The sequence below is a fragment of the Schistocerca nitens genome, chromosome 4 (genome assembly GCF_023898315.1).
Source record: "Schistocerca nitens isolate TAMUIC-IGC-003100 chromosome 4, iqSchNite1.1, whole genome shotgun sequence".
Lineage (NCBI taxonomy): Eukaryota > Metazoa > Arthropoda > Insecta > Orthoptera > Acrididae > Schistocerca > Schistocerca nitens.
The window spans coordinates 361034708-361052209 of NC_064617.1; the positions used below are offsets into that span (position 1 = coordinate 361034708).

Below are 17502 nucleotides of genomic sequence, written 5' to 3' on the forward strand. Positions count from 1 at the left end.
GTCACGTTATTCTATAACTTCTAATCATCACTTGCCGCATGTTCCTTTCCTCACCGACTCTGTGGCGTACCTCATTTCTTGTCTTATCAGTCCATTTAATTTACACTTCTGTCTCAAGCCAATTCCGATTTTTGATACTAGCAGCCTTCTTTTAAGGAGGAATGCTCTGTTTGATAGTGCTAGTCTATTTCTTGTGCCCTTCTCCTCATCTGCCAAGTGTTATTTCGCTTCCAAGGTTGCAGAATTCTTTTACTGGGTCTATTGCGTGATCCGCACTTCAGATGTTAAGTTTGTGAGAAACGTAATTTCTGCTGTTCCTCAATACATTCGTCTTTCTTTGATACACTTTTAATCCATATTCTGTGTTCAGTTCATTCCATTAAACAGACTCCGTAATTTTACCCATTATCATAGAGGACAGCAATGACATTTGCTAAGCTCATCAATGATCCTTTCTTTTATTTTCTTCATTGCTTCTTCGTTAAACAGGTTGAAGAGCAGAACAGAGAGACTGCATCCTCGCCTTATTCTCTTTTTCAAACCGAGCGCTACTCTTTTGGCCTTCCATTATCATTGATCCCTCTTGGTTCTCGTACATGTTTTATCGTTGTATATTATCTGTCTTTACCTACAATTTATACCTATTTCTCTGTAAATTCATCTTGCAGCATTTGACGTTCTCGATTGCTTTTTCCGTCAGCTAATTCTGGGAATGTGTCTTGTCCTCATTATCAAGCGGAACGTCAGAACTATCTGGTGGCTTTACTATTTGTAAAACCAAACTGATCATCATCTAACACATTTTCAGTTTCTTTAATCCTCTGTGTATCATTATGGCCAGCAAACCGGGTGCAATAGATGTCAAGCTGGCTGTACGATAGTTCTCGCGTTGATCTGCCCTAGTTGTCTTTGAAAATGTGTGGATGGTATTCTTCCATAAGTCCGATGCTATGTCATCCGTATCACAGTTTCAACACACTAACTTGGAAAATTTTTGGTTGCACCTTCACGAATTATTTGAGAAATTCTGAAGGAATGTTATTTGCACTTTCTGTATTGTCTGATCATAATTCTCACACATCTCTCACTCTAACTCTGGAATCCTTGTGCTCTTTATCTCGATACCCATTTCATATACATTATCAGACAGTTCTTCGTCTCTGTAGGCGTCCTTACTATACTGCTTTGACATATCTGTTCTCTCCTCTCGGTTTAAGAATGCTATTCCTCTTGCTGTCTTAATGTTGACGCCTTACCTTTTACGTTCTCCAAAAGTTATTTTGTCCTTTCTGTGTGCTGAATCTGTCCGTGCAACGACAGTTTTCACTTAGATTTCTTCACATATTTCCTGTAACCAATTTTCTTTTGCACCCCCGTACTTCCTTTTAGTTGCATTTCTAAATGATTTCCACTGAAGTGACAAAAGTTATGCGACAGCAATATGCACATATACAGATGGCGCTAGTATCGCATGCACATGGCATAAAAGGTCATTGCATTGGCGGAGCTGTCATTTGGAGTGAGGCGATACCTGTGAAAAGGATTCCAACGTAATAATGGCCGCACGACATGAATGAACAGGCTTTGAACGCGGAATAGTAGTTGGATCTAGACGCATGGGACATTCCGTTTCGGAAACCGTTAGGCAATTTAATACTCCGAGATCCACAGTGTCAAGAGTGTGCCGAGAATGACAAATTGCAGACATTACCTCTCACTAAGGACAACGCATTGGTCGATGGCCTTCACTTAACTACCAAGAGCAGGTCGTTTGCGTATTGGTGTCAGTGCTAACAGACAGGCAGCACTGCATGAAATAGCGCGGAACTCAAATGAGTCGTACGCCAAACGCGTCTGTTTGGACAGAGCGGCGAAATTTGCCTTTAATGGGTTGTGGCAGCAGATGACCGACGCGAATGCCGTTGCTAACAGCACGATATCGCCTGCAGCGCCTCTCCTGGGCTTCTGACCGTATCGGTTCGACCATAGACGACTGGGAAACCGTGGCCTTGTCAGATGAGTGCCAATTTCAGGTGGTAAGAGGTAAATGTCGTGCAGACACATGTTGTTGTGGTCTTCAGTCCAGAGACTGGTTTGATGTAGGTCTCCATGCAACTCTATCCTGTGCAAGCTTCTTCATCTCCCAGTACCTACTGCAACTTACATCCTTCTGAATCTGTTTAGTGTATTCATCTCTTGGTCTCTCTCTACGATTTTTACCCTCCACGCTGCCCTTCAATACCAAATTGGTGATCCCTTGATGCCTCAGAATACGCCCTTTCCCTAGTCAAGTTGTGTGCCACGAATTTCTCTTCTCTCCAATTCTATTCAATACCTCCTCATTATGTGATCTACCCATCTAATCTTCAGCATTCTTCTGTAGCACCATATTTCGAAAGCTTCTATTCTCTTTTTGTCTAAACTATTTATCGCCCACGTTTCACTTCCATACATGGCTACACTCCATACAAATACTTTCAGAAACGACTTCCTGACTCTTAAATCTATACTCGATGTTACCAAATTTCTCTTCTTCAGAAACGCTTTCCTTGCCATTGCCGGTCTACATTTTATATCCTCTCTACTTCGACCATCGATAGTTATTTTGCTCCCCAAATAGCAAAACTCATTTACTACTTTAAGCGTCTCATTTCCTAATCTAGTTCCCTCAGCATCACCGGACTTAATTCGACTACTTTCCATTATCCTCGTTTTGCTTTTGTTGATGTTCATCTTATACCGTCCTTTCAAGACACTGTCCATTCCGTTCAGCTGCTCTTCCAAGTCCTTTGCTGTCTCTGACAGAATTACAATGTCATCGGCGAACCTCAAAGTTTTTATTTCTTCGCCATGGATTTTAATACGTACTCCGAATTTTTCTTTTGTTTCCTTCACTGCTTGCTCAATATACAGGTTGAATAACATCGGGGAGAGGCTACAATACTGTCTCACTCCCTTCCCAACCACTGCTTCCCTTTCATGCCCCTCGACTCTTATAACTGCCATCTGATTTCTGTACAAATTGTAAATAGCCTTTCGCTCGCTGTATTTTACCCCTGCCACCTTCGGAATTTGAAAGAGAGTATTCCAATCAACATTGTCAAAAGCTTTCTCTAAGTCTACAAATGCTAGAAACGTAGGTTTGCCTTTCCTTAATCTTTCTTCTAAGATAAGTTGTAGGGTCCGTATTGTGTCAAGGGTTCCAACATTTCTACGGAATCCAAACTGATCTTTCTCGAGGTCGGCTTCTACCAGTTTTTCCATTCGTCTGTTAAGAATTCGCGTTAGTATTTTGCAGCTGTGGCTTATTAAACTGATAGTTCGGTAATATTCACATCTGTCAACACCTGCTTTCTTTGGGATTGGAATTATTATATTCTTCTTGAAGTCCGAGGGTATTTCGCCTGTCTCATACATCTTGCTCACTAGATGGTAGAGTTTTGTTAGGCCTGACTCTCGCAAGGCCGTCATTAGTTCTAATGCAATGCTGTCTACTCCCGGAGCCTTGTTTCGACTTAGGTCTTTCAGTGCCCTGTCAAACTCTTCACGCTGTATCATATCTTCTATTTCATCTTCATCAACATTCTCTTCTATATATATTCTCTTCTATATAAACAACTACTGAATTTTTATGGATGATAATGCACCGCGTTACCATGCCGCAGTTGTCGCGATTGGTTTGGAGAACGTTCTGGACAATCCGAGCGAATTACTTAGCCATTCAGATCACCCAACTTGAATCCCATCTAACATTCATGGGACATAATCGTTAGGTCAGTTCGTTCACAAAATCCTTCACCGTCAGCACTTTCGCAATTATGGACGGATACAGAGGTAGCAAGGCTCAATATTTTTGCATGGGGCATCCAGCGACCTGGTGTGTCCATGCCACGTTGAGTTGTGGCACTTCGACGGACAAAAGGAGGTCTGACACGTTATTAGGAGATATCCCATGACTTATCTCATGAGAGCTAATGCTGCAAATCATAACAGAGGTGTATTTATTGATAATGATGACTGTCAACTGTTTCATTTAATTTTATGGATGGTATACTCAGCCTGTTTGAACAGGTGAGACAGTCGGACTACGAGTCCGCCTTAGCTGCTATTGAACCGTGAATACGAAAGAGAGGGAGAAAATCTTGTACAAAGAAAGCACATGTATTACATATTTTCAGGTAATATTCCAGTTTTAGGAACTTAATATCTTAGTATGTCTTTCTTCAATGTCATCGCACTGCTTTTGTGTTGATGATGGAAATTCAAACTGTGGGAGAGAGTCATACTGTGTACCACTTGTACGACACTGTATACCACGTATATGTTTTCCTTATTTTCAGTCCAGATGAAACCAAATGATCGAGCATACAGTAAGAACAGAAAATTTTGTAGTTCAATCCTCTAGATATGAATTGGTCGCCTAAAACATATGTCAATCCCACCAGTTACAATTAATGAAACAGGAGAATGGAATTGTAGGGGAAAGTAGAATTAAATAAAGATCAAGCGAAATAAATGATCAAACAAGCAGACAAGTTGTATAGTTTGAGCATTTGAGTTGATGTCCTTATTCAAATGAGACTGTTTTAAATACAATGAAGCATTACCATTATTTATTCAAATATTTAGTTGTTTTCTGAATAGGAAATGAACATAATGGCAAACACTAATTATGCACTGTCGAGTGACTTTATAACCAACTCTTGGATGTATCGTTTGTAGAGCGTATCTCACATTTTACGCCCTTTTGTGATGCACGCCGCGCGGAATTAGCCGAGTGGTCTAGGGCGCTGCAGTCATGGATTGTGCGGCTGGTCCGACGGAGGTTCGAGTCCTCGCTCGGGCATGGGTGTATGTGTTTGTCCTTGGGATAATTTAGGTTAAGTAGTGTGTAAGATTAGGGACTGATGACCATAGCAGTTAAGTCCCATGAGATTTCACACTCATTTGAACATTTTTTTGTGATGCACGAGTGAAGTAAGCGCGCTGACGGGCTACTTTAAATGTTTCATTCACCGCTGTCGCGAACAAAGAGAGTACTTTAATCCAGCTGCAAAAAATGGTGAACTCCGGTTTCCGGAAATCTTGAGATTTATGGATCGTTTGTGAGTATCTGTGGTGAATATATGACGCGAATGGTGTCGCAACACCATCGTAAATAATCGTCGTACAGACTGCAGATCTCCACGTGCTACCGGTGTGCGGCACGAACGTTGTGTACGAAGCGATCCTCAGACATCAGATTCAGCCATAATACAGTCATTGTCTTCCCTGGTAAAATATGTCTTGTCATACACTACTGGTCATTAAAATTGCTACACCACGAAGATGACGTGCTTCAGACGTCAAATTTAACCGACAGGAAGAAGATGCTGTTATATGCAAATGATTAGCTTTTCAGAGCATTCACACAAGGTTGGCGCCGGTGGCGACACCTACAACGTGCTGACATGAGGAAAGTTTCCAACCGATTTCTCATACACAAACAGTAGTTGACCGTCGTTGCCTGGTGAAACGTTGTTGTGATGCCTCGTGTAAGGCGGAGAAATGCGTACCATCACGTTTCCGATTTTGATAAAGGTCGGATTGTAGCCTATCGCGATTGCGGTTTATCGTATCGCGACATTGCTGCTCGCGTTGGCCGAGATCCAATGACTGTTAGCAGAATATGGAATCGGTGGTTTCAGGAGGGTAATACGCAACGCCGTGCTGGATCCCAACGGCCTCGTATCGCTAGCAGTCGAGATGACAGGCATCTTATCCGCAAGGCTATAACGGATCTTGCAGGCACGTCTCGATCCCTGAGTCAACAGATGGGGACGTTTGCAAGACAACAACCATCTGCACGAACAGTTCGACAACGTTTGCAGCAGCATGGACTATCAGCTCGGAGACCAATGCTGCGGTTACCCTTGACGCTGCATCACAGACAGGAGCGCTTGCGATGGTGTACTCACCGACGAACGTGGGTGCACGAATGGCAAAACGTCATTTTTTCGGATGAATCCAGATTCTGTTTACAGCATCATGATGGCCGCATTCGTGTTTGGCGACATCGTGGTGAACTCACATTGGAAGCGTGTATTCGTCATCGCCATACTGGCGTATCACCCGGCGTGGTGGTATGGGGTACCATTGGTTACACGTCTCGGTCACCTCTTGTTCGCATTGCCGGTACTTTGAACAGTGGACGTTCATTTCAGATGTGTTGAAGCCGCATGGGCAGCTGTACCTGTACACGCCATCCAAGCTCTGGTTGACTCAATGGCCAGGCGTATCAAGGCCGTTATTATGGCCAGAGGTGGTTGTTCTGGGTACTGATTTCTCAGGATCTATGCAACCAAATTGTTTGAAAATGTAATCACATGTCAGTTCTAGAATAATATATTTGTCCAATGAATACCCGTTTATCATCTGCATTTCTTCTTGGCGTTGCAATTTTAATGGCCAGTAGTGTATGTCTAAAAGCGTCCGAAAATTATTCAAAAAGCGCGACTGAAAGTTCAAAACAGCGTCCTTGCTCCTAAAAGCAGTCCGTATTTTAACCGACTCGCAAATCGAAGGAACCGATTCGACCGTCATGGTCTCGTTGTCATGAATCTTCCGCCACGCTCCCTTTATCTGCTGTGGGATTCTCCGATTGGATCCAGATAGGCACGGAAACATATCAGTTCTTCCCTTTCAGGTTGAGCTCGGCTATCTGTTGCGTTGAACGATATAATTGAGCTTATCTACTGAACACTGCACGTAAAGACCGACTGCAGACTAGAGTCGTTGTATCAACGTAGATTACGAAAGTGCATAAAGTATGTTTCTGATAACAGAATAACTCTAGCGATAATTTCCTGAGTTGTTAGATACTAAACATTCTAGACACGTACTTGTGGGTGGATGTATGCGCGTTAATACCATACATTCATCCGAAGTTCTCTATTATGAATTCGCGCCGTATTATGTTAATATTGATAGGAAGGCACTAGTACAGATTGCTCTTAGTGGCGTAAATAGGCTTTATTAAACTGATTCCGTCGCACATTTGTATAAAATGGACTACCTCTTTTTGACATTACATATCAAAATGAATATACTGTTTCACACAGCGGAGTGTCAATCTGCAGAAAACTAGCTGTAAGCAAATGAGATACAAGCTAATAAATAGTACAGAATCTATTACTCCAACTTCATCAAAACTTTATGCGCAATCAGCATGGATTTTTTTAAAACATTACTCGTGTTATCTTATTATAACAAACAACAGATGAATTAAATTAGGCTATTATAAATAGTGACCCAACGAAAATAACTCTTTCATAATTTTAATTTATATTTGAAAATAAATCTAAACTTGCAATAATGTTACTTACAACGTCTCTCGGCTTAGAGGAAACGTCGTGTTTTCTTTAGTAGATAAATCTCACACAGTAGGACAACTGGAATGTGATTCATATGGAAGAGACGAGCGACAACTGCCACCATCTCTTAAGGAAATTCTTTTATTGAGTTATCCAGTTTTCGGCTCAGAAATCTGAAGATGGCCTTGTAAGTCGAAAACTCGTTAACTCAATAAACTACTCCTGTATAGCGTAAGCAATATAGTGCTTTTCATGTATTATAATGCTGTTCTACCAAGAACCGACAGAAGAATCAGTTAACATAAAGAAATAGGCTATTATTACGAAGTTGTCGACTTGTGTGTCATTCATTTTCATCAGCTAAGAGACAAGCTGTAGTGCAGTGTGCCAATGTTCGCTTATAAACTGGAATAAACAAGTAATATCTGCAACATGCTACTCTTTGTCATTCATTAAGCAACCAACTGTCGAAGCGTACCACTCTGTCAAGACCGTAGACAAGAAAAGACAAAAAGACAAATATTAGCTAAATACTATGAACATTCTTGCACCTGTGGTATCTTCCAAATTTAGTTTGCCGTCTACATATGGAACGACACAGCACGCTGCAGACAACAGCTACTCTCCATTGCATTGAGTAACAGAAGTCGTGGGAACCCTCCCAATATCGGGTCAAACATCCTTTTTTCCCGGTGTAGTGCAGCAACTCGACGTGGCATGGACTCAACAAGTCGTTGGAAGTCCAATACCGATATATTGAGCCATGATGCCTCTACAGCCGTCCGTAATTGCAAAGGTGTTGTCGCTACAGGGTTTTGTACACGAACTGATCTAACGATTATGTCCTGCAAATGTTCGACGGGACTCATGTCGGGAGATCTGGATGGCCAGATCATTCTCACGGTGTGTCCACAATGTTCCTCAAACTAATCGCGAACAATTGTGGCCCGGTGACGTGGCCAATTTTTCATTGGCCAATTTTTCATCCATAAAAAATTCCTTCGTCGTTTGGGATCATGAAGTCCACGAGTAGCTGCAAATGGTCTCCAAGACTACTTAAGAACCATTTAGAATCAATGATAGGTTCAGTTGGGTCAGAGGACCCAGTCCATTCCATGTAAGTCCACACCATTAATGTAGCCACCACCAGTTTGCACAGTGCCTTGTTGACAACTCGGCTCCATGACTTTGCGCCACAGTCGAACCCTACCATCAGTTATTACCAATTGAAATCGGGACTCATCTGAACAGGCCGCGGTTTTCCAGTGTTCTAGGGTCCAGCCGATATGGTCACGAACCCAGGAGAGGCGCTGCAGGCAATGTCGTGCTGTTAGCAAAGGCACATGCGTCGGTCGTCTGCTGCCTGTAGCCAACTAACGCCAAATTTCGCCGCACTGTTCTAACGGCTACGTTCGTCGTACGTCCCACATTTATTTTTGCGGTTACTTGACGCAGTGCTGGTTGTGCGTTAGCACTGACAACTCTACGCAAACGCCGCTGCTCTCGGTTAAGTGAAGGTCGTCGGCCACTGCGTTGTCTGTGGTGAGAGGAAATGCCTAAAATTTGGTATTCTCGGCACACTCTTGTTACTGTGGATCTCGGAAGGATTACCGAAGCGGAATGTCCTGTATGCCTAGCTCCAACTATGATTCTGTGTTCAAAGCCTTGCGGCCATAATCGCTTCTGAAACTTTTTCATATTAATCATCTAAGTACAAATGACAGCTGTGCCAATGTTTTGCCCTTTTATACCTTGTGTACGCGATATTACCGCCATCTGTGTCTGTGCATATCACCATTCGTGACCTATTCGTGACCTTCGTCACCTCAGTGTACGAGGGTGAGTCAAATGAAAACCTTAAATTTGTAATAACAAATCGAAATTTCGCGCCGTTATCCTGTAAATTGGTAAGAGTGCTACAAACAGCGTGCAGAATGGCCTGTAGGTGGCAGCATAGTGCAGATGCAGTATCAGTATAAACATGGCCGCCCCAATTGCGACTTGCACCAGGGAAGAACAGCGTTCTGTTATTCGGTTTTTGCGTAGTGAAGGTGTGAAACCTATTGAAATTCATCGACGAATGAAGGTTCAGTACCGAGATCGATGTTTGTCACAGCAGCAAGTCTACGAATGGAGTAGTAAGTTCGCAGTGGAAGATGGTCCTCGTCCAGGTCAGGCACAACGAGTTGTGACTCCACAGAACATTGCAACAGTTGAAGCCATAGTGAAGGAAAACCACCGAGGACACTGAATGACATTGCAGCATGTTTGTAGATTAATCATGGGTCAGCACACCACATTGTGCGTGATGTGCTTAAGTTTCACAAAGTGTCTGCAAGATGGTTGCCACGACAGCTGACTCCTGAAATGAGAGAACGACGTGTTGATGCTTGTGAAGAACTTCTTCGGCGCTTTGAACGAGAAGGTGATGGCTTCCTTGCAACTGGGGACGAAACCTGGGTTCACTTCCACCAACCGGAAACGAAGAGAGAGAGAGCAAGGAATGGCGCCACTCCTCATCACCAAAACCAAAGAAGTTTCGAACAGAACCATCAGCAGGGAAGGTTATGCTGACTCTCTTTTGGGACGAAAAAGGAGTCATTTTGGAGCATTATATGCCTAGAGGAACCACTGTCACCAGTGCATCATACACAGATCTCCTATAACATCATCTGAGGCCTGCAATCAAATCAAAGCGACGTGGATTGTTGTCAGCAAGTGTCCTTTTGCAACATGACAATGCAAGGCCCCACACTGCCCGTACAACAGTTGCAACAATCACAGATCTGCATTTTGAGTGTCTTCCTCATCCACCATACTCACCAGACCTTGCCCCAAGTGAATTCCATATGTTTGGACCACTCAAAGACGCAATGGGAGGAAAGAAGTACCGTTCTGATGTAGAGGTACGCCACGCAGTGCATGAGTGGTTGCGCGGACTACCAAAAGAATTTTTTCTAAAGGAATTTATGCACTTTGTAAGCACTGGAGGACTTGCATTAAGCATGGGGGAGATTATGTTGAAAAGTGATACAGCTCTGTACCACTTCGGCACAATAATATTTAAAAAAATATTTAAGGTTTCCATTTGACTCACCCTCATATGTTAGTAACGAAACTCGACAGCGTATCTTTGTCAGTTGACCGCCCTAGCCCTTTGGATAAAACCACCGAAATATACGCTTTGAGTACAGTGGCAAATTCTGATAAAATTTCCTGTGTTAGTTTAATCGGAGGCGGCATAGGCAGATGATTATCGCAAGTTCGCAGCCACTCACTTGTAAGTGATCAGCCCCCAGTTCTCCATGGCGGCAACGAATGTGTCCGGCACAGCGACGTGGTCCATCTTGGTGAGGTTGCCGTGGTTGTACGGAACACGCACCATCTGCTCCATGGAGCGGACGGTGCGTGGCCCAATCAAACTGGCGTACTCTGCCTGTGCCACAGTGTCCCTGGTCGTCCAGACAGTCGTGTTGGACTCCAGCGGCGACTGCACGCCTACGAAGTCGGATACGACCCAAGCTAGCAGGAAGGCGCTCATCACCGGCGTCTGCTCGAACGTCAGGGTGCGTCTTCCATCTTCGTCGTCACTACATGGGGAAAGAGTTTGTGTTAATCAGTAAATATGTGCACCAACTGACAAAAATTACTCCAAGTTTGCTACGTAAGATTGTCCTGGCGTCATTATTAACATATGGGTGAAAACAGAAGTGAGACGAACATTTTGTAAAATACCGTAAATAGTGTGATTGTCTACCTGTGCCCACCTGTATCTCGTCTCAGCGTAACAAAGTAATTGCTGTTAATTCAGGTTATTACCTCAGTTACCTAAGTTTTAGTGATAATATCTTCACAACAGCGAAAAAGCATGTACTACGCAACAAGCAAAATAATACAAAACACGGAGTTACGCAACAGTTCTCAGACGAAACACGTACACTAAACTGTAGGGATGGTGGTTATCGCTGAAACAGACCGTTTTCGGTAACACCGAATTTTTCTGTCTCCAGTTTAAGCCGAGTGTTAAACCAGCTCAAAATAACTGATTTATGAAATAATCGATTTTCGGTCTTTCATTGCTACTAGCAGAGAAACCCGGCGTTCCCCGGTTACAGCTGTGCATAGCACGCAGCATCTGCACAATGAGTCGTACAATGACATAATTTTGTAGGTAGATTCAGCGGCGTATGTGAATACTGTCTGCCCAATGTGCTGAGAATGGAGTTAGTAGCAACAAAGTAATAAATTTAAAAGTCATGCACGTTCCAGCAGTGCTTCACGCATCTCGTTGGACGTCATGCCTCCTAAACTGTGACGTACAATGATACAATGTTGCAGCTATATTCAGTGGTGTATGTGCATTCTGTCTGCAAAATGTGTCACGAATACAGTGAGTAATAAAGAAGTAATAAATTACAATGACATGCCTCATGGGATACTTTTAGGCCGGTATTACGTTGTTATATTTCTCTGACAAAGAAATATGATCAATAATTTTTTAAGTTTCTTTGACAAAGATCTTTGACTTGGCGCTAAAAAGGGATATTACATTGCAGTCATATTTTTCGCGCAATATTCAAGATGTCGGACAACAGTAGTTTGTTATTATGCGATGCAGTTACTTATGCCACAATTACGCCACTGGCCATTAAAATTGCTACACCACGAAGATGACGTCCTACAGACGCGAAATTTAACCGACAGCAAGAAGATGCTGTGATATGCAAATGATTAGCTTTTCAGAGAATTCACACAAGGTTGGCGCCGGTGGCGACACCTACAACATGCTGACATGAGGAAAGTTTCCAACCGATTTCTCATACACAAACAGCAGTTGACCGGCGTTGCCTGGTGAAACGTTGTTGTGATGCCTCGTGTAAGGAGGAGTAATGCGTACCATCACGTTTCCGATTTTGATAAAGGTCGGATTGTAGCCTATCGCGATTGCGGTTTATCGTATCGCGACATTGCTGCTCGCGTTGGTCGAGATCCAATGACCGTTAGCAGAATATGGAATCGGTGGTTTCAGGAGGGTAATACGGAACGCCGTGCTGGATCCCAACGGCCTCGTATCACTAGCTGTCGAGATGACAGGCATCTTATCCTCATGGCTGTTACGGATCGTGGAGCCACGTCTCGATCCCTGAGTCAACAGATGGGGACGTTTGCAAGGCAACAACCATCTGCATGAACAGTTCGACGACGTTTGCACCAGCATGGACTATCAGCTCGGAGACCATGGCTGCGGTTACCCTTGACGCTGCATCACAGACAGGAGTGCCTGCGATGGTGTACTCGACGAACCTGGGTGCACGAATGGCAAAATGTCATTTTTTCCGATGAATCCAGATTCTGTTTACAGCATCATGATGGTCGCATCCGTGTTTGGCGACATCGCGGTGAACATTGGAGGCGTGTATTCGTCATCAACATACTGGCGTATCACCCGGCGTGGTGGTATGGGGTGCCATTGGCTACACGTCTCGGTCACCTCTTGTTCGCATTGACGGCACTTTGAACGGTGGACGTTACATTTCAGACCCGTGGCTCTACCCTTCATTCGATCCTTGTGAAACCCTACATTGCAGCAGGATAATGTACGACCGCATGTTGCAGGTCCTGTACCGGCCTTTCCGGATACAGAAAATGTTCGACTGCTGCCCTGGCCAGGACATCCTCCACGTCTCTCACCAATTGAAAACGTCAGGTCAATGGTGGCCGAGCAACTGGCTCGTCACAATACGCCAGTCACTACTCTTGATAAACTGTGGTATCGCGTTGAAGCTGCATGGGCAGCTGTACCTGTACACGCCATCCAAGCTCTGTTTGACTCAATGCCCAGGCGTGTCAAGGCCGTTATTGCGGCCAGAGGTGGTTGTTCTGGGTACTGATTTCTCATGATCTATGCACCCAAATTGCTTGAAAATGTAATAAAAAAATGGTTCAAATGGCTCTGAGCACTATGGGACTTAACATCTATGGTCATCAGTCCCCTAGAACTTAGAACTACTTAAACCTAACTAACCAAAGGACATCACACAACACCCAGTCATCACGAGGCAGAGAAAATCCCTGACCCCGCCGGGAATCGAACCCGGGAACCCGGGCGTGGGAAGCGAGAACGCTACCGCACGACCACGAGCTGCGGACAAAATGTAATCACATGTCAGTTCTAGTATAATATATTTGTCCAATGAATTCCCGTTTATCATCTGCATTTCTTCTTGGTGTAGCAATTTTAATGGTCAGTAGTGTACGTTGTGCGTGCATTTGGAAGAAAATTGGCGAAAAAAAGGAAACATACTTGGTTGAAGCTATTGGTATTACGTCGAGATGTTGAAAGCATTAATCAAAAATCGTTACGAGAGGTGAAGGGGGAGGACGTCAAGTCTTATATAAATTACATCTGTTGCGACTCTAGAGTTAAAGAAACTTTATTTCATTGTTTGTTTGCACAAGGAATTTTGTCAGTTTATTGTACAGAGCCATAGTACTCGGTGCTCACGAGACTCGGCAAATTTTAGAGGAACTGATTTCGTTATTAGCATTGCGTATTGGTTTGCCAGATTAAGTTGTTTAATTTTTTTGGATTACAGTAAAACTGATTAAGCACACCATTAGCTCAACACACAGTAAATTTGCGTAACACAAACATTACGTATTTCATATTCATTGGCAAACAAACCCATAAATTTATTAAGGAACGTTACAGTTATATAAAGAACGTTACATAGTAAAAAAGATAAAAGTACCTGTTGTAACCGAGTCCAAACGAATACCGAAAAACACCGGTTATTCAGAACTAATATACCGGTAAGGTTTTAATAAGCTTGATTTTTCCATCCCTATTGTGATGTTGTTGCCATCACTGCATGAAGAGTTCGTCATAAAGTCGCTGTGCCGCTCTTCCTTTACGTTCTGTGAACCCACACGCGAGGGGCATGTCGGTCAACTCTCCGTCAGCAAACCTCACTGTTAACCTACAATAAACACGCCGGAAAAACAAACCCTAGACAGAATACCGTATGGAAGCTTGAGGGTGAAGAGTATTATTGGCCCCGGGACTGGGTATTTGTGTTGTCCTCATCATTCCGTCATCATTCATGAAAGTGGCGAGATTGGACTGTGTTTAGATTGGGAATGTGTATGGGCGCTGATGACCGCACAGTTGCGCCCCACAAACCAAACATCATCACCACAGTAATATTGGCGTTACTGTTGTGAACAGCATGTTTCGTAAGCGAAACAAGTTTGTTTTCTGTCAAGACACACAGCGCATACGGTCGAAATCTGCGCTGTCGTGCAGATATAACAGCACTCGTTCGAAGCTGTTTTGTAAATGTGAGTTCGAATCTCTAAAGAATCTGAGGTTACGGTTTGAGAGCTAACTAAGAATACACTAAGGTGACAAGAGTCATGGCGTACCTCGTCGTGTCGAAACCTCGTTTTGCCTGGCGGAGCGCAGCAGCTCGACTTGTCATCGACTCAGCAAATCTTGGAAGTCCCCTACAGAAATATTGAGCCATGTTGCTTCTGTAGCCATCCATAATTGACAAAGTGTTGCCACTGCAGGAGTTTGTGCTCGAACTGACCTCTCCATTGTGTCCGATAAATGTTCGATGGGATCTATTTCGGCGAGGTGGGTGGCCAAATCATACCCTTTTATTGTCCAGAATGTTATTCAAATCACTCGCGAACAATTGTGGCCCGGTAACATGGCGCAATGTCATCCATGAAACTTCCAGCGTTGTTTGGGAAAATGAAGTCAATGAATAGCTGCAAGTGGTCTCCAAGTAGTCAAACATGACCACTTTCAGGTTTAGCTGGACCGGAGGACCCAATGCGTTCCATGTAAACAAAGCCCGCACTATTACGGAGCAACCAGCAGCTTTCATAGTGCTTTGTCGACAGCCTGGATCCGTGGCTTTGTGGAGCCTGCGCTACACTCGCACCCTACCACCAGCTCTTACCAACTGAAATCTGGAATTATCTGAACAGACCAAGGTTTTTCAGTAGTGTAGAGTCCAACCGATATGGTCATGAGTCAAGGAGACGCGCTGCAGGCGATGTGCTGTTAGCAAAGACAGTCGCGTCGAACGTCTATTGCCACACATAGTAAATTAACGCCAAATTTCGCCGCACTGTTCTAACGGATATATTCGTCGTACGTCCCACATTGATTTCTGCGATTATTTCACACAGTGCTACTTGTCTGTTAGCACTGACAACTCTCCACAAACGCCGCCCCCCACAGTCGTTTACTTTAGGCCGTCGACCACTGCATTATCCACGGTGAGAGCCAATGCTAGAAATGAGGTATTCTTGGCACACTCTTGACACTGTGGATCTCGGCATATTGAATTCCCTAACTATTTCCGAAATGTAAAGTCCCATGCGTCTAGTTCCAACTATCATTCCGCGTTCAAAGTCTGTTAATTCTTGTCGTGCGACAATAATCACGTTGGAAACCATTTCATGTGAATCACCTGAGCTCAAAATACAGCTCATCCAATGCACTGCCCTTTTACACCTTGTGTACGCGATACTATCGCCATTTGTATACTTACGTATCGGTATCACATGACTTTTGTCACCTCTGTATATAATTGCCACAGCTTTCATTTCTCACTGTTGCAAGACATTTTTACTGCGTTTAAAACTCGGAAAGAAAGCCGATTTGTACATATACTCACGTGGCGCTGATCAGTGGAGTGTTGAAAAGCACGTTGTAACCTTGGTGTGGGCGGAAGGTAAACTCCCAGGTTGCCTTGATGGCCGGCTCGTCGTAACATGGCATGGCCTTTCGCGCCCCCCTCCGCTCGAACTGCGTCACTCCCAGCCACCTGCAACAGGATTTGGTCCACTGCAAGTAATTATATTACAAACTTGATATTTGAAAACAACTAACTGTTGACGAGGCTGTCTAAGCCGATGAGTTGCAATTTCTCTCCCATAGCGATGAAGTACTGAAGTATTCAAGTGGAAAATCGTGATGATTATTTGAAACCTTAGGAAATAGTGTAGGAGATCTAAATTCAGCAGAATTACAGCTACCTGGTAAATATGTACTGTATATCTCAGATCCATACCTGCTTAGTACTTCCAGAATGAAATTTCTCTCTGCAGCTGTGTACGCTGATTTGAAACTTACTGGTTGACCGGGACTCGAACATGGGACCCTTGTCCTTTGCCGGCAATTAATCCATCTATTGAACTATCTAACCACGACTCAGGACCAGTCCTCACAGCTTTCTTTCCGCCAGTATCTCATCTCCTACCTTCCAAACTTCACAGAAGTTTTCTGCATACCTACACTTCATCTCCTAGATTCTCCTTCACACCTTGAGGGACTAGCGCGGCTGGAAGAAAGGATATTGGAGAGGTAAGTTTCCCAGGTTGGACTCACGGGCTGGCAAACACTTTTAAATTGCTACGAAGATTCATATCAGTGCAGGCTCCGAAACAACAGGCAGTGGCTAAGCCATGCCTCCACAGTTTCCTTCGTTCCTAGGAGAGACTGTATACAGGGTGTTACAAAAAGGTACGGCCAAACTTTCAGGAATCATTCCTCACAGACAAAGAAAGAAAATATGTTATGTGGACATGTGTCCGGAAACGCTTACTTTCCATGTTAGAGCTCATTTTATTACTTCTCTTCAAATCACATTAATCATGGAATGGAAACACACAGAAACAGAACGTACCAGCGTGACTTCAAACACTTTGTTACAGGAATTGTTTAAAATGTCCTCCGTTAGCGAGGATACATGGATCCACCCTCCGTCGCATGGAATCCATGATGCGCTGATGCAGCCCTGGAGAATGGCGTATTGTATCACAGCCGTCCACAATACGAGCACGAAGAGTCTCTACATTTGGTACCGGGGTTGCGTAGACAAGAGCTTTCAAATGCCCCCATAAATCAAAGTCAAGAGGGTTGACGTCAGGAGAGCGTGGAGGCCATGGAATTGGTCCGCCTCTACCAATCCATCGGTCACCGAATCTGTTGCTGAGAAGCGTACGAACACTTCGACTGAAATGTGCAGGAGCTCCATCGTGCATGAACCACATGTTGTGTCGTACTTGTAAAGGCACATATTCTAGCAGCACAGGTAGAGTATCCCGTATGAAATCATGATAACGTGCTCCA

General features: G+C 43.8%; 1 protein-coding gene across 1 annotated transcript in view; it reads right to left on the reverse strand.

Moving 5' to 3' along the window:
* Nucleotides 1-17502, reverse strand: part of LOC126251917 (aminopeptidase N-like) — a 196821-nt gene that overhangs the window by 144251 nt on the left and 35068 nt on the right. The window contains exons 5-6 of the mRNA XM_049952649.1: nt 16046-16195; nt 10631-10942 (exon numbers count right to left, since the gene is read on the reverse strand). Of these exons, the coding sequence (XP_049808606.1) occupies nt 10631-10942; nt 16046-16195 (462 nt within the window). The remainder of the gene's footprint in view (nt 1-10630; nt 10943-16045; nt 16196-17502) is intronic.